At 31.2% G+C, this 22,462-nt stretch overlaps 1 protein-coding gene across 1 annotated transcript; it reads right to left on the bottom strand.

Moving 5' to 3' along the window:
- Nucleotides 1-995: 995 nt before the first annotated feature.
- On the bottom strand, nucleotides 996-21,828 carry LOC106429685 (probable protein phosphatase 2C 74). Its single transcript, XM_048755913.1, has 5 exons — nucleotides 21,597-21,828; nucleotides 3,608-3,702; nucleotides 2,369-2,740; nucleotides 2,149-2,266; nucleotides 996-1,993 (listed from the first exon to the last, which is right to left on the bottom strand). The coding sequence occupies exons 1-5, from the start codon at nucleotides 21,826-21,828 to the stop codon at nucleotides 1,725-1,727; spliced, it is 1,086 nt and encodes a 361-aa protein (XP_048611870.1). The 3' UTR covers nucleotides 996-1,724.
- Between the last annotated feature and the right edge of the window lie 634 nt (nucleotides 21,829-22,462).

The following is a 22,462-nucleotide window of genomic DNA, read 5'->3' on the forward strand; positions in this document are numbered from 1 at the left end:
TTGTAAGAAAATGAGTTATATAAATTTCATTTATGATATTATATATTTTTTAAAGTGTTTACAAATATATTTTTACTAATAGTAGTAGATTATTGATGTATTTTCCTATGATGATTACATAGCGTAGAATACAACAATATTGTTTTATATCTATTATTAATAAATTATAAATTAAAATAAAAATGATATATACAAAAATATATAGTAAAAAAACCCCAAAAAATTTGTATGTTACGTCATCCACTTAATATATATGATATTATTGACTTAGCACTACAGTGTGACCATATATTTAACTAATTTGACGATATAATATTATAAATGAAATTTATTTTGGAGTAGATGATAGTGAGATATTTCCAAAGACACCTAGATCACCTTTTGGTCTCTTTTAGATTGACAAGAAATCGCTCATGAAGTTGATTGTTCACTGATCCGATCTGCATTGATCAGTTTTGGAGAAATGATCATAACTATTAAACCAAAGTTATAAATGAAGATCCGTTTTCGGCTATAGATAGACATATGAGTGAAGAACTTACCCTATAGTTTGGCTTCAAAATTCACTGATTTTATCATCCATTCTTCTTCTTCCAAAACAGATTTGATGTGTTTCTTCTCCTTTTTAGGTGGCTATAATGACTTTTCTTTCATGGTGGCTATTGTAGGTGGTTCCGATGTCATTTCGGAAATAATTTACCACTCCATAAGCCTCTGTTAAAAGGCTTATGAAATTTCTAATAAATAGAGAAAACTTAGGGTCTCTTATAATTAAACTGGGTCAAAAAATTTAAAGTCGGTATAGATAGATCATCTGATTTACAACTATTTGAAAAAGATTCCTTGGCATGCCACATTCTAGATTCACTATTTATCAGTTCTTCTGAAACACTAATGTTATCTGAGGAAGTATCAAGATTCAAGGACTCTTGCCTTGGATTTATGTGCCTCTCAGCATAGAAACCAAAATAAAGCCTTAAAAGCACAAAAGCAGGGTAAACACTCTGAACATCACTTTGGGTCTAAAAAGCAGATGCGGTTTCTAACATATAAAAATTGCTCAAACAAACAGAAATGCGGCTTTAGAAATTTATTTACAAAAAAAGGAAAAAAAAAGAGAGACCATAGTAAAAGTATTGGCATTGTTATATATACAAACAGTGACTTTTGACGGGAACATAGAGCATAAGAGACATTTAGAGACTAAAAAACCTGAAAGGGAGAGAGAGATAGACAAGAGAGATAGACAAAGTCTAATCTCACATTTTCACCTCCTGCCTCTGTTCTATCTCCCTACTCTTTGGTTGTCACGAGTGTGTCGATTCTGTCGACTCTTCGACACCATTGAGCTCAGGTGATTCGGTTCCCGAGCCTGGAGTTGACGTTGATGTTGTATCAGGTTCAGTAAGGCCATTGCTGATGTGTTTATCCACTGAGAAAGAAGCAGTTGATAATTTGTTTGGTTTCGAGTCAAGGAAGAGGCAAACTACAGCGCAGTCATCGCCTTTGAAGTGGGAACTTCCATCTCCAATTCCTCACTGCAGCTTCCACCAAGGCCGACCAGCTGTGCAACGTGTTGGTGCTTTCGCTACAATCTCCACAACTTCTTCATTCGTCAATACATCCCATATCTAGCAAAGTTTCAAGAACACACTTAAGAGACCAAATAGTTTTGTACCTCTATTATATGCATTTATTCAGAACTATTGGACTTTTTACTACTACTATTTCATTGACAGTGTGATATCTCTTACCCAATCAGTTGCCAAGACAACAAATTCATCTTTCTCAGTGAGGCGTCCGTAGGACACGTCAGGCACAGAAATGAGAATAAAGTCCTTAAGGCAAAAATCTCCAAAAGCACGCGCCATGGCCAGACCAGGTGAGTTGTGGTTAGGAAGCCAGAGGCGGGAAACTCCTGGTTCATCCCGGAGAGCAAATATACGTCCTCTGCATCTCTTTATCCTTGCTGCTTCACTTGGTAACATCAAAACTCCCAACTTTTATTGATAAAAACCAAATTATCTTCTCAAATGCTTAAAAGCTAAAACTAAAGTTTCATCACAGTAGTTCCGTAAGAAGAACTTAAGGATGATGAAACTGGTTATAAAAACCTTTGTGAAGAGGAAGATGTAGCAGTAAAATAACCTGGAACATCTGGTTTGAGATCTTCAGTTAACTGAAAAGGAACAAGTTTATTCTCTTTATTCCTCGTACCCAATACTGCTCTTGAATCCCCAATGTTTCCAACAACAAGATGTTGACCCTAAACCAAATAACCTAAAGAACAAAAAAAAAATACAAATGAAAAGGACTTTTCGCAACAAAACTCAGACACAACATGAGAATATTTGGTCCAACTATCTACCTGCTTAACCATAGTAACTGCAGTAGTACCACTACAAAAGCAATCAACATCCACTTGCATCTTCAATTCCTTGTCCATGAATCTGTAGGCTTTAACAATCGAGGTCAACATCATCTGAACCATATCCTGATCCTCGTTGTAGACTCGGGATTCACCATTACCAGATATTTGCACAACGCTGTCAGAGGTCATTCTGTCAGCAGTGTTGAGGCTGATCTCTTTAAGAACCTCCTCGCAGGAGAGATAGGACTCCAAGTGAGAGCCTAATTTGAGCGGAAGCAAATCCCTGACTCTCTTTGCGATAACGTGACCGTAAGGACCATGTCCATCAAATACACCACAAAATACAGTGTCCTCCATTGACCCAAAATTCTGAAACATTTAAAAAAAAAATCAAATATTCAGCTGAGTTGACACTAAGCCTATACAACTTATTAAAAAGATAAAACTTCAAAAAGTTATATATTTGACAATTAAACCAATGGTCCTTAGAGTAAAACATTTGATGGCATACTCTTAGAAAGTAAATGAAGATAGTTATATAGAACTTACAACAACAAGAACTATATTGAGTAATACATTTAATGAGAACTAGATTTTGACCGCGCTTTATTTTCTTTTTTTTTTCAATGGTCAAAATATTTAGTAAATGTCATATTTCATATATTTGTGTTTTATTTTATAAAAGACTTAAACTTTTTATCTTTCTTTATCATGTTTCATTTTAAATGACTATTTATGTTTAAAAAATTAAACTTTATTTTTTTAATAAATTAAGTTGGTATAACTCTGATGAATTAATTTTATTATGTGGTTAATATTTTTAATAAAAATAATTATATACTTTTAATAAAGATTTATACTTTTCAATGAAAAAATCAATTTTTTTTATGAATGCTTAAATTATATTAAGAAAAAAAAAATTAATTAAGAATGGTTGAAAAAAAAATTATTTGAACTTGGACTCAATGGTCCAAAAGAAAAAAAAAGTGAGAATTGGATCTGATTTCTTAATCAGTCCAAATGGCCAAGAGAGATCTAATGTGGACAGTGGGCTGGATCCGAAAATAATGGTCCAATATAGATGTATTATTAATATTACTTGATTGCCTTCAATGAAACATGCAATGTTAGTAAAGAAATGTCAGACTAAAGTAAAAAGGACAATAGGATCCTGCTTTAATAGTATAGATGTACACATACTAATTAACAACATTGGTTTTAACAGAACAAACGCACCTCCCAGACAATCATGGCGTCCTGGTTAGGACCTTTCTTGCCCTGTTGGGAGAAGAGAGACGCATGATCGGTAGAGCCATTCAAGAATTTGCATTATAAGACCTTGGTTGTTTTCTATATATATACAGTCGATTTATTTCTCATATATACGACGCACAATAATTTGCATAATAAATAAATCAAACGCTTAAAGAAAGATATTAAATGTGTATTGTGAATAAGTGATTTGCATATTTAATGATTTCAACTTGCGCAAGTAATCCATATTAGAAAGGTAAGTTATTAAAAACAAATTTTGTCAATAAGTTATTTGCATATTTAATGATTTCAACTTGCGCAAGTAATCCAAATTAGAAATGTAAGTTATTAAAAACAAACAACCTAATTAGAAACATTAAAATATTTTCTAAGCAAATGTAATTAATATGATATCAACATGCGCAAGTTTACTGTTTGAATAATAAGGAAAGTTTTTAATATTTGTCTTAGTTCTAAATCTTGCCCAATGCTAAATTAAATCGATAATTATTATCCTCCTAGCTATATATGGGCTTAACGAAATCGACAATAGTTTTGGGCTTGTCTACATAAGCGATTGATTAAAATAAATAAAAAACAAAATTCAAAAAAATCGACCAATAGAATTATAACAATTTTTCTGAGAAGCTCTATATTAATGTCATGTCAGCAGAAATCACTAAAGTAACTTCTCTTTTAATATATAGGGGGATGCATTACATGAAGTAGTTAGAATTAGTTAAAAAATGGAATAAAAATCTATAAGAACCATCTTAAAAATTGGCAAGTAATATTTTGTACTTCAGTTTTAATAGAATAGATGAATTTTTGTCACGAATAAAGAAATTTCATTCAATCCAAAAAAATATTATTGTTAACACATAAAATAAATGATGTGAATTATTATAGTAAACTAGATGATAACCCACGCTTTCTGCAGAGTGAATTTAAAAAAAAAATATTTTGTAGTCAAATATTATAAACAAAATGCATTTTTTGTCAGTAATCTGGTTTGGGTTCTGATAATATATTATAAAATAGTCAAAAATTAAAATTCATATATACTTTAAATTTTTTAAAATGTAAAAATAAAAAATAATATATAACATATAAATTTGAATAATGTATGCCAAAATACTTAAATTTAACATAAAAATTGGTTTAACTTAAATAATTGGATTGAAAATCAATAGATATTTTAATTATTTTAGGTATTATAAGTATTGTTTAGCTATTTTAAACATGTACTTATAACTATTTTCATATAGTTTCAAGTATTTGGACAACTTAAAAATGTCTTATATATTTTGTATATTCTTTTAGATATTAAATTTAAAAATAATTAATATGTTTAAATATTAATCTTGTTCGGATATATTCGGATGCCTAAAATATTTTGGTTTGGATCGGGTTCGGTTCCGGTTCTCTAAAACTAAAATTTTTAACTCATTCGGATATCTAACCAATTTTAGTTAAAGTTCAGTACTATTATTTGAATTGGCCTTGGTTTGGTTTTTTGGATTCAGATTTTTTTGCCCAACCCTATATTTTTATTGTGACAAAATTTTAAACGAAAATGAGGATGTTTCATATTTATTTTGGGTATGCAACAAAATTTAAACCAAAACACATATTACTATGTACGTTACCCATTTGATTAATTATTAAAAACTGTTATAAGCCTATTAAAGGAAAACAATGGGCTGAACTTAAAAAAAAACTTTACCATTTCAGATTGTCAATCGACACTTCCAAATATTCTATGTCGGTGTTGTGATGAATAGAAATTTGGTTAGGTTTAGGAAAGCAAATTTGTTGTGCAATCCATGTTCTCTCTAGGTGATTTCAATAACTTCAAAATAAATTTTAGTTTTATCGATCTCTTGTAAGATTTTCGAACAATATCAATTAATAAAATCTTACACTTGCTAGAGTAATCAATTGTTTTCCAATTAATATATAGGTGAGTATATTAATCACATAAATCCAAACAATACCTTTTGTTTATTTATAATATATTTATGGTAAATAAATAAAAATAAACATTTTATTTATTTTATATGGTATATAATTATATTTCAAAGATTTTTTAAATTTATAGTATATTTTAATATAAATATTATCCTTGAGACTTCCTACTCATATAGTTTTATTAACATTTGTATATTTGATGTAACAAAAAATTTAAACCATTAATCTTAAAATTGTCGATGTGGTATTTTTGATGCAAATTTCAAAATTAAAATATTACGGTCTCAATATGAATACTATTAAATAAAAATTCATATTAATACGATTGTATAATCATTTGTATCTTGTTATAACAAAACAATTAAACCACTACAAGAAAACGTGCCCATAACAACGAAGATTTACGACGAAAATATTTCGTCGTAAATTTACATGGTGTTTACAACGTAGTTACGAGGAATCCAACTTTCGTCGTAAACGCCATGTAAATTTACGACGAATAGTGTTCGTCGTAAAATCCATGTAAGTTTACGACGAATGTACGTGAAATGAGAAATACGTCGTAATCATTACATCGACATTACAACGAAACATGTTACCGTTATATTTAGGTGAAAATGTGTATTCATTGTGCTTTAACTTACCTAATTTCGTCGTAAAATCGTTGTAAATATTATGTTAAAACCATGTAAAATCCATGTAAAATATTCCTTGTAAAATCGTTGTTATATTTCAACTATCCAACTCGAAAATTTCTCTATATATATGTCATTTCCCACAACTCTCTTCCTCACAACACACAAACGGAAAAAAAATCAGAAAAAATCAGAAAAAAAAAAGATTTCAAAAAAAATTTAAGAAAAAAATGGCCAGTGGCGACGGGAGGGTGACGAACGCATTTCTGAGCGGGCTAGAGACATTCATGCACTAGGCGGGCTGTACACCGATCACACAGGTAAGCAGTAAGATGTTCTGCCCCTGTCGGAAATGCAGGAATTCAAAATTTACACGTAGTGAAACTGTATGGAAGCATTTAGTAAACAGAGGATTTACACCACATTACTACATTTGGTATCAACATGGAGAGGGTTATGGGGGAAATGAAGCTAGTAGTAGTAATAATAATTTTGAGGATGGTCATCATAGTGAAGAACCGAATCATTTGCATAATGAATATAATTATCATCAAGATCATGAGCAGATGATAGATCATGATAGGGTTCAAGATATGATTAGTGATGCATTTTTAGAAACAACTACAACAATAGCTGATGGAACTGGAAATGTAGAAGAACCTAATTTGGATGCAAAAAGGTTTTATGAAATGCTAGATGTTGCAAATCAACCAATCTACACTGGTTGTAGAGAAGGTCTCTCTAAATTATCTCTAGCAGCTAGGATGATGAATATTAAAACGGATCATAATTTACCTGAGAATTGCATGGATGCATGGGCGGAGTTGTTTAAAGAGTATTTGCTAGAAGACAACGTGTCTGCTGAATCTTATTATGAGATTCAGAAATTGATTTATAGTCTTGGGTTGCCTTTGGAGATGATTGATGTTTGCATCGACAACTGCATGATCTACTGGGAAGAAGATGACAAGTTAGAAGAGTGTCGATTCTGCAAAAAACCACGATTCAAACCGCAAGGCCGTGGGAGGAATAGGGTACCGTACCAAAGGATGTGGTACCTACCATTTACAGACAGATTGAAAACATTATATCAATCTGAGAGGACTGCTGCGTCGATGAGGTGGCATGCGGAACATGTCCAGAGAGATGGTGAGGTTACACATCCATCAGACTCAAGAGCGTGGAAACATTTCAACAAGGTACACGCAGATTTTGCTACAAATATTCGGAATGTCTATCTTGGGTTATGCACCGATGGATTTAGTCCATTTGGAATGTCTGGTAGACAATATTCTTTGTGGCCAGTCATTCTTACGCCGTACAATTTACCGTCGGATATGTGCATGAAACAAGAATTTCTATTTTTGACCATATTAATCCCTGGGCCGAAGCATCCAAAACGGTCTCTTGATGTTTTTCTTCAACCGTTGATAGAAGAGCTAAAGCAATTGTGGTCAGAAGGGGTAAGGACGTACGATTGTTCCTTGAAAAAAAAATTTACGATGCGAGCAGTTCTGCTGTGGACGATAAGTGATTTCCCTTCTAATGGGATGTTGTCTGGCTGGACAACACATGGAAGATTATCTTGTCCATATTGTCTTGGATCGACGGATGCTTTTCAACTGAAGAATGGTAGGAAGAGTTGTTGGTTTGATTGTCATCGTCACTTTCTTCCATTGCCCATCCGTACAGAAGAAATAAGACATTGTTTCGGCACAAAAAAATTGTCAGAGACGGTCCTCCTCCATATCTCACCGGCCAGCAGATCGATGCAGACATTGATTATTACGGAGCTCAGAAAAAAGTTAAAGTTGGAGGAAATTGGCATGTTCCTGGAAATATGCCTAATGGGTATGGCGTGTCTCACAATTGGCATAAGAATAGTATATTTTGGGAGCTACCCTATTGGAAGGATCTTCTCTTACGCCACAATCTGGATGTCATGCATATTGAGAAGAACTTTTTTTAGAACATCATGAATACATTACTTAACGTCCCTGAGAAGACAAAATATAACAAAAAGTCAAGGATAGACTTACCTGATATTTGCTCAAGAAGTGAGTTACATATCAAGAGCAATGAAAACGTTCCTGTTCCCATCTTCCGGTTGTCATCAGAAGCCAAAACAACCTTGTTTGACTGGGTTGCATCAGAAGTTAAGTTTCCTGATGATTATGTTTCAAATCTGTCAAGATGTGTTGAACGAGGTCAAAAGTTCTCCGGAATGAGGAGTCATGATTGTCATGTGTTTATGCAACGACTACTTCCATTTGCTTTTGCCGAGCTCCTTCCAGCAAATGTCCATGAAGCACTTGCAGGTAATTATAATTTTATAATATATATACATATGTTATGAAATGTTATTAATTTGATTACTTTTGCAATATACAGCCATCAGCGCTTTTTTCAGAGATCTAAGCACACGTACGTTCGAGGAAGAAGTCATCGAACAACTTCATCATAACATTCCGATCATATTGTGCAACCTGGAGAAGATATTTCCTCCTTCATTGTTTGACTTCATGGAGCATCTAGTTGTCCACCTACCGTATGAAGCATTGCTTCGTGGACCTGTTCACAACGGATGGATGTATCCGTATGAGCGACAGGTGAAACATTTGAAGGGGAAAGCAAAGGTGGAAGGTTCAATAGTTGCGGGGAGTTTGACAGCCGAAACATCTAACTTCACATCATACTACTTTGCTCCAACTGTTCGTACGAGAAAAAGAGTTCCTAGAAGATATGATGATGGTGGAGTACCGACATCATATCCAATTGATGGTGTTCCTGACATTTTCTGCGAAATTGCATGGTTTGGTGGTAAAACGAAAGAAGTATGGTGGTCATGTGAAGAGGATAAACATAGTGCCCACACTTATATTCTGCTCAACTGCGAGGATGCAGTGACCCGTTACTTTGAAAGGTAAATATTTTTGTGAATGTTAATTATATGAATTGAAGTTAATTATGTATGACTTGATTATTTGTTTAATTTGCAGCATGCTTGTATCTCAAGTTGAAGAAGCAATACCAGGAATATCTACAACTGATGTGGACACACGTAAAGATAAGTACTTTGTCAATTGGTTAAAATTGGGCAACGAGTAACTACAGAATATGTGTGAAAGGTGAAACAGACTTTTACGGGATCTTGCAGGAGATTATTGAAGTAGAATTTCCGGGGTTATTGAAACTAAAATGCGTCCTCTTCAAATGTGAATGGTTCGATCCTGTTGTGAATCGAGGGATTCGGTATAACAAATTTGGTGTAGTGGATGTCAGTTTTGGGAGAAGATACAACAAATTTGAGCATTTCATTTTAGCTTCACAAGCCGAGCAAGTTAGCTTCCTTCCTTATCCTCGGCTTCGAACTTCCGGGATAAACTGGTTAGCTGCTATCAAAATTACACCTCGTGGACGCATTGTCGCTGGAGAAGAACCGCCCTTGCAAGAAGAAGACGCTATCAATGAAGTTGAGGTACCAGAACAACCAACTGATGAAATCCTTTTGATCGACCCGCAAAACTTTCAATATGAAGATATTTCCGAAGATGCGACAGATGAAGCACGTGAAGACGAGTTCGAGAGAAGCGACGATGATGATTGTAATGATAGTGATGAGAACAAAAACGATTTAGAGTGATGTAATATTGATGAGAACGAAAATGATTTAGAGTGATGTAATATTGATGAGAACGAAAACGATTTAGAGTGATGTAATATATGTAACAAATGTTGTATTTCTCTATTGCAACGTATGTTTAAAGATATATTGTTTTTTTACCATCTTAATATATGTGTAACAAATGTTGTTTTATATAATATGTATTTCTTTAGTTTTTAAAAAATTATTTGGATTTTTAGGGTTTTAGAGTTTAAGTTGGAGAAAGAGCACGAAGTAGTAGAGAAGAGATATGATGTTAGATGATATGTGACTTTGGGGTTTAGGGATTTCATTCTCGGTGTTTAGGGTTAAGCGTTGTAAAATCATCGTAAATTGTTATCTATTCCACGTAATTTCGTCATAAATGGAAAAACGCGGGCCTGGTAACTTCGTCGTAGACGCGGGCCTGGTAAATTCGTCGTAAACCGACGTTTCGACGTAATTTCGTCGTAAATGAAAAAAACGCGGGCCTGGTAACTTCGTCGTAAATGAAAAAACGTGGGCCTGATAACTTCGTCGTAAGATTACGTCGCGTTTACGACGAATCATTTTCTATATATTGAGACGCCGAGACGAGGCTTCCTCGTTCATTCCTCCCAAACTCCTCTCCTCTTCCTCTAAGGTACACTCTCTTTCCTCCTTTTTATTTTTTTTTAAGTTAGTTTAGGTTATTAATTAGTTAGGTAATTAGTTTAGGTGATTAGTTAGATAATTAGTTTAGGTGATTAGTTAGATGACGGAATACTATAGTTTAGGTGATTAGTTTGGTACTGGAATAATTTTTTAATTATGTCGTCATAATTGATTAAATTTATTTAAATTTTTTTTAGATAGCTCCTAGAAGGAAAACCAGCAGCACTTACTTCTGCCCAGTTGTTTGGCGATGGTTTCGGTACATCTTCTTCCGGTCCATTGTCTTCCGATGCAGTTCCAGACTCTCAGACTTCTCAGAGTGTTTTTTCGAGTCCTCCTCTTCCACCGCAGATGCCTCCACCTCCTCCTCCAGCGGCTGCACCTCAGCCTGTCCCAGAATGTGCAGTTCATCCGGATTTGCGTGTGCCTTCATATGCTCCCTTCGCGAGATATACGGTGGGGTATTTGCTTGCCCAGCCTGGACCGGAGGGTTTGGATGTTCTAGACCCCGATAGACCCCGAGGAACTTATTGGTAAGTTATTAATTTTTATTACATTAAAATTTAATTAATTTTTATTTCTAACGGTTAAATTGTTTTTTTCAGGTTTGGGGCAAACAACCGTGTTAGCCGGAGCGTTTCGGCGACGATTAAGGGTTACTACGACGGGGCATACCCGAACTGGAGCAAGACACCAAATCACGTTAAGATCACGTAGTTTAAATGTTTTGCGGTAAGATTTTTAAATTTAATTAAATTTTCATTTTTAAATATATATATATATATATATATATTTAATATTTATTATTAATTGTAAGTTTTTAAAAATTTTATGTTTCAGCAAAAGTGACATTGGTCTTTGGGAATCACCGAGAGGGTGAAGGCGGAATTCGTTGCAAAGGCAAAGATCCGCCTCTGCAACACAGTCTCTGATTGGAAGGACAAGTGGGAGATCTACGGGTATGAGGGAAAGCCCACTGAGCTCACGACGGATGTGTGGGATGGCCTCATCGCCTATTGGGAGCACCCCTCTTCGATCAAAAAGGCCAATTCGTGCTCGCCTTCTCAAAGGACGAAGGATAAAGATGATCATTTGCCCATGCTTCACAGAACCGGACAAAAACCTCATGCAGGAGTCCGTCTAGAAGCTGTAAATTTTGTTTTAAATATATATTTTAAAATATTCAATTAATATAATTTATAATATTGAATTTAATTTTTTTTTTGTAGTTCGAGAAGACGGAAGTCTTATCTTCTCTGTCTGACCTATTCAAGATGACTCACGCCACATCCGACGGAGTTTTTGAGGATCCTGCATCTGAGAAACTCTTCCAAACAGTGGCTGGTCGGATTGAAGAACGGGAGACGCAACTAACCTAGGAGTCTCCCGATGGATTACCAGTCACATTGTCCACCGAAGAGGTCGACAGAATCTTCGAAGAGGTACAACTAAAAATTTTTGTTTACATTATTTTAAATACTTTAACATAATTAACTATATTAATATATGTTTTGATTTTATAGGTGGCTCCTAAAAAGAAGGGACGGATAGTCGGTATAGGCTCTATTAACGAAGTTGCAAGGGAAACTTCGTCATACACTTCAAGACGGGATGAAGAGACTGCTCAGATGAAGGCTCGAATGGATAGCCAGCAGGTTCGTTTAGACTCTCTTGAGGATTTGCTAGACGTGATGGCCGTGGAAAACCCGATTATGCAGAGAATATTGAGTGAGAGACGAGCCGCTCTTGAAATGCCAGCACGAGATCCCCAAGAGTCCGATCCAACCCGTCAACAGCCGAGCAACTCCACCAACTACTTCGAGAATATGTAGTTTTTTTTTATTTTTCTGTTTGTATTATGAATTTAAATATTATTGTATGACTTTTAAAATATGTTTTTCAATTTCATATTTCGTTTTAAAATTTAAATTATTTTAAATTTTGAATATTAAATATAAACTAAAATTTATTATATACTAATTAATAATAATATAATAAGAAATGATGTAAACTCCTCGTAAACATTACATGGAGTTTACATCGAATGTTTACGAGTGATTAACATCGAAAGATTTACGAGTGTTTTACATCGAAATGTTTACGAGTGATTTACAACGAAAGTATTTACGTGTGCTTTACATCGAAATAATTAGGTGGGCTTTACGACGAAAGCTTACGTGTAGTTTACGACGAACTCTTTCCCTGCGCTTTACGAGGAATATATTTCGTCGTAAACGTAACGAGTCGTTTTCGGCGAAACCTCCGTTACGACGGACGTTTAACAACGAAACGTCTTTCGACGTTAATTCGTCGTAACACCCCGTTTACGACGAATTTACAATGAATACTGCCCTAGTAAAAAATATGTTTTCTTGTAGTGAACCATTGATCACAAAATTTTCAAAGGAGATTTTTAACATTTTTGTAATATAAAGTCATTTTAAAAATTTCAAAATATGACATATAATAAAAAAATTTTATATTATGGTTAGATTGTTTAATTTCTTTTAATAATATAAAATTAAAAAAAAATGAGGAAGAATATAAAAATTGTTATCAAATCTTTATTATTCAAAATCATTAATTACCTTATATATGTTAATCATATTAGGTAACTCCGAAACTTTTATTTAAGAAAAGAATACACACTTCTTATATTTTGGGCTATTATAATGTTCTTTAGTAATTGAATTTTTGGACCAATATTTTTTTAATTGATTCTTAAACTGTCACGTAAAGTTAAATTGCATTTTAATTAAGTGACAACTCAGCAAGGTTTTTAAGTGTTATTGGTTCATATATTATTAAAAACTACAAGTTATTATTAAAAACTACAAGTTAAGTGTTATTCGTAATTATTAAAAACTACAAGTTACAACTTTTTAAGTGTTATTGGTTCATATATTTGGATTGATTTAGAAATCCATGTAGTATTTATAAATCCAAGTAAAATATGTAGATTTTTAAATTTTTTCGGATTAGTAATTACAAATCCGGAGGTTTTCCCTCGGATTTGAATCTTTGTATTTTTAACAAAAATATCCAAACAAATCCCTTCAAATCCATTATAAAATCAAATTTATTAGTAAATCCGTACAATCGAATAACACTTGATTTGATATAGAATTTATGAATCATTAAACCAATAACACATGATTTTAATATAGATTTGAAAATCATAGAACCAATAACACTAGATTTAATTCGGATTTCTAAATCCATTAAACTACATCAACCAATAACCCTCACTAAATGTTTCTCTATTAATATATAGGAGAGAAAATTAATGAGTTAGTTAGGAAGAGTGAAAAAAAGAAGAAGTTATAATATAACATTTTAAAATAGATAAATTATGGTTAATACTCTGTAATAAATGTTGTCGAGTTAATTAAAAATACATTAAATAAAGTAGTTCGAATTAGTTAAAAATGGAATAAAAATCCGTAAGAATCATCTTAAAATTGGTAAGTAATATTTTATACTTCAGGTTAGTAGAATAGATATTTAATTTACTTTAACCGAATAAGGGAACATTCTGGAAATCTAAAATGGATCACCTCAATATAATGCCTAACTTACAGTTACTATAAATGATATTATTTTAGGGAAAATTTGGGAAAATACCTTCATATGAGTTTATATTTTGAAAATTACACTACTTATTATTGTTTTTGAAAACTACACTTATTTATAGATAAAACGACCAAAATACCCTATTTAAATATTTATAAGTATTCTAATATTTAATTTTAAAATGTTTAAAAAGTAAATCCAACGACAATCACGTTTTATATTTTTCTTTTCTAAATAATAATCTTAATATCTATATAAAATCTTATTTAAAATTTTATTCATTCGACATATTATTATCTCGTTGGAAATCTCTGTCGTCACCGTCATAATGGAGAAAACTTATTAACCCCCACACGAGAATGTAACCAATTTTGAAACTTTAAGAAAAAAAATCAAGTATCCATAATCTGAAGCACAAGCTCGACTAGATTCACCGTTGCTTCCCCAGCAAAATGCTTTTAAATATTTCATAACTATTCAATATACTTGTTCTTTGGATCTTTTCAGAAACAAAAACCAATCAATCAACATTACAAACTTCTTTAGCAAATACTAATGATCCCTTGAAGATTTTTTTTGTTTTGATATTAGATCAGACACTCATGAAAACACTCCAGGATATATAAAAACAAACGGTGCATTGATGTATCTCTTTTCTTTTTGTTTCAGTTTATTAATTACTGTAACTTTGTACTTTGATTAGCATGATTACATGGAAGATAGTATGTTTAAGAACTTTGTGCATATGGGCACATAAGAATTCGTGGAGTTGCAGTTAATTTATGACATATTTGAACAGTTTTTTAAGTGTGTAGTTTGCCTTGTTTTTAATGATGGTTGATGAACTTGTAAAACAGTTCAATCTATTTAGTGAAAAATAGACCCCGACAATATTATATATTTATCTCAAATATAAATTTTCACACACATAAATAATAATAATATTTTCGTATTTACATTTTAGTTATTTAAATTTGTAATATTAGAATCAGGATAAATATGTCTTATCATATACAATAAAGTGTAGTTTTCAAAAAGAAAAAAGAGAAGTGTATTTTTCAAATTTCAAATGATAAACAGTGTATATTTCAAATTATCCCTTTTATTCCTAAATGAAACCATAATCGAAAGTATAATGCAAACAAAACACAGACATTACAATGCATCAATAATATCCAACTGATTATTTGGTAATCTAGGCCTTGATTGGGAGAGCATTAGCATTAATATTATGTTCTACGTTATCCAATCAACAATTGTTAGAAAAGAATTTAGAGAATCATTTACTAAATGCTAATGCTCTCCAAATGCTCTCTCGCCAATGCTCTCATATGAATCTCTTAGAAAAGCTTTTGCATTTATAATTTATAAAATTAAGGAAAATATATAATTAATTCATTTATTTTATTTAATAATATCATAAAACTATTTTTATATCCAGAAAATAAAATTTTGATTTCTAAAATTAATTTACAATAAAAATATTATTTAAAAAAATAGTATTTCACATTTAAAATATAATTTAATTTATTTTAAATGTGAAAATTTATTTTTAAAAATATTTATTTTAATTATAAATTTATTTTAAAATAACATTTTCGATATAAACATAATTTTTAAATTACAAATAAAATAATTAATTATTTATCTTTTAATTTTATATGTTAATATATTTATATATATATATATATATTAGAAATATATTCATTAAAAATAAATATATCATATATTATATACTAATTTTTATAATAATTTTAAATAGCATACTCATACTGCTCTACCAATCATCTTATTAAAGAGTTTAGTAAAAACATACAGCTCCTGCAGCATAAAGCTCCTGCAATATACTGCTTCTATAGCATATTGTTACTATTAATGCTCTACCAATCAAGGTCTTATTTTTTGTTACATAATTACAAACCGGAGGTATAGTAAACCGAATTTTTTATATGGTTGAAAGTTGAAACAATTATATGAACTCCAATGCATCAAAGCGATTAAACCGTACATTTCTTATACGATATTATATTAATATGAACTTTACATCCTTTTATAATGTAATAATCAAATATGAAAATATATAATATATGATAGTGATAATTTAGTTTGTTTAGGTTTCAATTTTTGTATAAAAAAATTAATTTCTCATATTAATTTCATATGATACACATATCTATTTGTACTATTAAAACAAGAGACCTTTTTTCGAAAGATCCCCTTGATTTGCTAAGTAATTACAACAGTACAATTACTATTTAATTTTAAATAACAAATTATAGAAACTATATATAACTATATTTTGAATATGACAATCATTAGTCACGTACTTCCCTTGAATATAGGCAAGTGAAGTTTGATATTTTGGACAAATGATAATTTACAAAGAATAAAAATATTTAATAAAGGACAAAAAATCCTTTAAAAACATAATAGTACAAAAAGTAACATTATTAAGTATTTGAAGGCTTTAAATAATAATGATTATGTTTCTGAGTAAGATAGATATTAAAGCACGGATAAGAAAACTAATAAGACTTTAGTCTTGAATATATCATCCAAAACCCAAAAATAAAAGTGGAACCGAAACGAAAAAAAACAACTGAAACTAAAACTACAAAATTTGTAAGAGCCCGAATGGTTCTTATTTCTCTAAACTCAAAAATTATAACCAAACCAAAAACCAAAAAGGTATCCAAATATTTGAAATAAAATAAAGATTAATAATTATAATATATAGATATAATATAACATAAATTAAAATATTCCAAACCCCTTAATTGCCTAATTTTTTTTTGGATTTACGGGTTTAACTCGAGTTTTCGAGGTTTTTTCAAAAAATTTGGCTTTAAACATGTATAAAAAAATATCTTGTTCCTAAACGGGTCATGAACTTCAAACTATTTCTAATTCGGTTCAACTCTGGGTTTTAAAAAAAAATATAAACACGACCCAAATCGGACATTATCCAAACTGATCTGATCAGAAAAATGTCTTGTTCCTAAACGGGTCATGAACTTTAACTCGGATAACCTAAAAACAGAATAACATGAAAAGATCCGAATAAAAACCCAAACTTTTAGCACTATAAGATGTCAAAATAAATTAGTTTGAGTTATAGACGTCAAAACTCAAACATTCTATTCAAACGAAAAAAATTAGAATAATTTTCAAACAGAAAAAAAAATTAATCCGTGCTTTCAAAGCGCAGATCAAAATCTAGTTTTTAGTTAAAGCTTGAAAAGTTAACATAAAATAGGACTGGTCAACAACCAGTTGCTTTCTTAGACAACTAATTCTAAAACAAAAAGATATGTAAGAAAATTTTAATTAAATTGATTTTAATATTTTATACTTGAAAATAATTAAAATGAGATATGGGCTCCATCAATAGCCCAATTAGTCTGACAATTGTTCAAGCCTTTGAAAGTTTTATGAATAATATTTTGTTGTTATACCAAGATGGTTTTTGGTATGGGGGCAGATAGCCATTTTCTTATAACTAAAAGCTTAGCATATATGTACTTGAACCAAACTTACACTAATAACTAATGAAAAAAAAAATTAGGGTGGGGCACATGTACCCTCTTGTGCACTGGGTCCGCCATGGTTATAGTTCATATATCTCTAGTTTATTCCTTTGAACATCCATAGTTTTTACTAAATCCTGTACAGTGAATTACATATTCTACAAATAGGCTATTTAATTTTGTATTGTTTGTGGACACAGTTTTACTGGATTGTTTAGGGATTTTGCTGGTATTAATTAAATTGGTTATGAAATTCTTCAATCCAATTTTATAGTCTTTTGAACATTCATGATTTTAAGTTTTTTTTTTGTTACAATAAATATTATGTAGTGTATGACAATCTACAAATATACACGCCGTCGGCTTGGAATTGAATAATATTTTCTGTGGATTGTTTAGAGGTGTTGCAAGTGTTACGCCCTTCTGCTTTTTTTTTTCTTTTACTAGAGATTGTCTAAAGTGGATCATATATTCTACAAATCTGTGTGCCATTTGTATTGAGTGATCACATTTTGCATGGAGTGTGTTTGACCAACTTTTGTTTCTTCCATATATTCCAATATGAATATCTTCCTTTGAATACACATGCTTTTGACTTGAGATCATATCCTCTGCGATTGAATATTGTATTGAATTATGAAAATTATGAACTATCTTTCTCACCTTTTAAAAGATTTTGCTAATATTATTTAGGGTGGGTTAATTTTGGCTTAATAAACTTCTTTTGTTTCTTATATTTTTCATATCGGTCAATCCAGTTTATTCCTTTGATAATGTATCCATGCTTTCTGATTTGAAACTAATCGTATGTATGAATTGTTGCTCAAGAAAAGAAAAAAAAATGTGCCAATCTTAAAGTAATTGCTTTCTCTTTTGCCATTAGAGATCATGGCATTAAAGATGGTACAAGTCATTATTTTTCTGTGTTGTCTCATTTCAGTTTTCTTTTGCAGAAAATTTTACATTCTCTGAGAAAAAAAAAGCTTTTTAGCATATTCAGAGAATAACTGTTACAAAAAGTCAAATTTTGTGTGCAAAAAGAATCCTTCATGGTAAACGTTTTTTTATCGTTTGTCTTTATAAGACAGCTTTAAAGGCCAAAACATGCAAGAAAAAAGCAATAAACGTGATGTGGGACCAACATATAGATAAAAGTTTCTAGCAAAAGTCTAAACAAATAAATAGATACGATCCGCACGATTGTCACACATGAGTATAAACCGAAGCCATTGGAGATTTCAACAAGATAACTGGGAACCATGAGAAGAGGGGAGGAGGAAGGCGTCGTTTAGAGAACTCTTTCCTCCTTTTCCGAATCATGTGAGAGAATTGTGGAATGATTGACTTTTCATAAAAAGGAAATTCATTCTTGTGATTGGAAAAAAGACTATCAGAAAAAGTTAAATGCAAATTAGATAAAGCAGTGGCAAATGAAGAATAGCACGCCTTATTTATCTATATCTGAAACCCAAGACTTATTCCAAACTCCTTGTATCTCGACCCGTACCAATTGTTTTCCGTAAATCCGATGAGTAGACGTTTTGCTGCCATGGTGAGTATGCTCGTTGATCTTCCAATGGAGAGGTGTGATTATAGTACTTTCCTTTAAAACACGGGTCAAAAGGGAGTTCGGATAATGAATTAGTCTCCACAATTGTTTCGCAACACACGTCTCTTGTAATTATGCAATGAACAGTTTTTTCAAAAAGCATTTAGAAAATCATTTACAAGATGCTAATAATCTCTAAATGCTATCTGTTCAATGCTCTCAAATGAAGCTTTTGATAGAGCATTTGCATATAAAATATATTAAATTAGAAAATAATTATATATAATTAATTTATTTTATTTAATAATATAAATATTATTTTTATATCCAAAATTAAATTCATATTATTGAAAAAAATGGAATTAATTTTTTTTAATTTTTTTTTTAAAAATGATATTTCATATTTAAAATTATAATTTAATTTATATAATTATATATGATTCACTATTATGAATAAAACATAGAATAATATATCTATATTATTCAAAAAATAAATTATATACCATATATTAATTTTGTGATAATTTTATATATGAATCATTTACTGCTCTACCAATCATCTTATTGAATATATAAAAGAGAGCATACTGCTTATGCAGCATACTACTTATGGAGCATACTGCTATTGATTTGTCATTAGCTCTATCAATCAAAGGCATAATATAAAACACAAAGAAAACATGGGAACATTGTATGGAAATTTTGGCGAAATAAAATATCGAGAATTTCCAATGATATCCTGACGAAAAATAAACAAAACATTTTTTTTTGAATTCCCGATGTTTTCCGATGGCTTCCCGTCTGAACTATAAATACTTATTTTCATAATCCGTTAGAAATTCGTCAAAAAATTTCAAGATTTTCTAAGGAATTAAATAAATACTTATTTAAAAAAAATAATTTAACTCCAAAAGAAATTAAATAAATTTTATTTTTACTAGAATTATCAAAATTTCAAATGGATTTTCCAAGGACTTAACTAAATATTTATTTGTAATTAAATTTTTTTTTTTTCCGGAATCCGTATCGAATTATTTTGAATAAATCCGTCAAGGAATTTCTAGCAAACAATTCCACTGGAAATTAGATAAATATTTATTTTTAATCATAGGAATTTTTTGATGGATTTCTAACATAACTAAATAAATACTTGTTTATAATAAATTTGTAGGAAACAATTATGAATTTATTTTCTTTAAATCAGTTTGGAATTCGTCAGAAATTCCCGACATAATTAAATAAAATTCTATATTTATTTAATTTCATTGAAGTCGTCAAAAAATCTCAATAGATTTAAATAAATATTTATTTTTATTGAATTTTATTGGAAATATGTGGGAAATTTGTGACAGATTCCCAACAAATTTATTTGTATCGGTGACGTTGTCGCCGGTTTCACAAACGACGCAAACTGTTTAATTGGAATTTTGACATGTACTAGAAGTATACGCGATCAATACTGAGCTATTTGAAAGACATTTATTGAATATAGACACGATTACAAAGAGTTTAAGCATGAGCCCTGTTGAACCATATAGGTAATCCATCTCCAACAATAATTTGGTTAGCGGAGTAAAATAGGCCCTTGATAAGCAGCCAAACTCAAGCCGGAGCAAGTCCAAAACTGTATCTTTTATCGTGGTGAAAGGGAAAAAACTACGAGTTACTTGTTTTGCATGTTTTCAGTGATCACATTAATTTAAGATTCGGCTCTCTTTGAAGTCTTGTTTTTGTACACATTATATGATGGTTAGGAATCTAGAAATTGAGCGAAAATTTTCTAAGCTAGCAAGATTGAACAACTTGGATATGTAATGAAAAAGACTCGGAACACTGATGTGAAATTGGGGGCTGAGTTGATTACTTTTCAAATTTGATCGATCCACGCAATTAATTAGGTGGGATTTGTATAGAAGGGTATTCCCAGATTTATTCCAGAACAGTACATTCTCATTTCTCAGTTTAACTTCTACATATTTTGGCAACTTCTACATATTTTGGCAGCAAGATTGAACATCTTTGATATGTAATGAAAAAGACCGGAACAGACAGTAACTGTGAATTTGGGGGCTGAGGTGATTACTTTTCAAATTTGATCGATACACACAATTAATTAGGAGGGATTCGTATGGAAGGTATGTCCAGATTTATTCCAGAACAGTACATTCCGATTTTTCAGTTTAGCTTCTACTTATTTTGGCAGCTTTATGCAAAACCAATAACGTAATTGATGCTTTTACTCAAAATAAAATTTTAAAAGGCCGGTGGTCGTTATGACATTATATTAGGCGACGATTATTAGAACATTAAATAAAGTAAAAAGCGGTTTAATACCGATCCATAACACGAACGATAGACATGACACATCTGTACCATGCATACATATTTAGAAATATTTTTTTGTTCTTTCATTTCTTACCACGCAAATCCTTGAAGTAATCTTTTGCGCTGTTTTCGAAATCTCTCCTGACAATATAGCCATCCTTTCCAGGAGCCTTCATCATCTTCTCTTCCTTTTTCGAGCCCGAGCCTATCCACCATAGTAGACCTACGACGGCTCCAACGACTCCAACGATGCCTATGACTTTGGTTGCGGTATCACCAAACTCTGACTTCTCATCTTCTTTATTCTTTATCTTGTTGCTGTTCATTTTGGTACGTTGAAAGAAAATTTCTCTTCTCGTTTTTGTTTTTTTGAGTTATAAGGAATGATTCATCTGATTTTTATAGTGTAACTTGGAATATGCATTTCTTCAAAAAAACTTGGAATATGCAACTATGAGTCAATACATATTGGGTTCCAAGGGAAGAATATTAAAGTTTCTATAATCAGTTAAATGTAATTTTTATGGGAAATGAAGAACGTAGTAAAAGAAGTTTACGAAAAAAAAAGGAACGTAAGATTATAATTAAGTTAAAGATGTGTCTACAGTCAACTAAGATAACTACAGTGGGAACTTAAACAATTTAAAGCATTTTTCCCTGTTCTTTCCCAAAATCAAAGTAATAATAATATGAGCTTTTACTGATATTGATTGGGAAATTTTGGATTAATCAAGAAGACAATACACTAGTAATTCGTTCGAGTTGCATAATTTCAATTTAATGTACTGTGTAATCTAGTAAATGTGTAATAGAGACTCGAAGGTTACAGAAGATTGCAGCTAACCAAAGTCGTTCCCCAATCTTGTTAATGTTTCTCAAGCTTGGAAGTAAAACAGGAGTCGTTGTAGCCTAAATTATGAATTTGAATCGGTTTTGTACTTTTGTTACCGAGACTGAGAT

This window comes from Brassica napus, chromosome C4, assembly GCF_020379485.1.
Source record: "Brassica napus cultivar Da-Ae chromosome C4, Da-Ae, whole genome shotgun sequence".
Classification (NCBI taxonomy): domain Eukaryota; kingdom Viridiplantae; phylum Streptophyta; class Magnoliopsida; order Brassicales; family Brassicaceae; genus Brassica; species Brassica napus.

Excerpts from the sequence above, each read along its gene's own strand:
- LOC106429685 (XM_048755913.1), bottom strand. The coding sequence starts at position 21,828 with ATGAACAGCAACAAGATAAAGAATAAAGAAGATGAGAAGTCAGAGTTT. Across the intron at positions 2,741-3,607 it reads ACGCCATGATTGTCTGGGAG|AATTTTGGGTCAATGGAGGA; the intron begins GTGCGTTTGTTC and ends TAAATGTTTCAG. Across the intron at positions 1,994-2,148 it reads TCTCAAACCAGATGTTCCAG|TTTTGATGTTACCAAGTGAA; the intron begins GTTATTTTACTG and ends AAAAGTTGGGAG.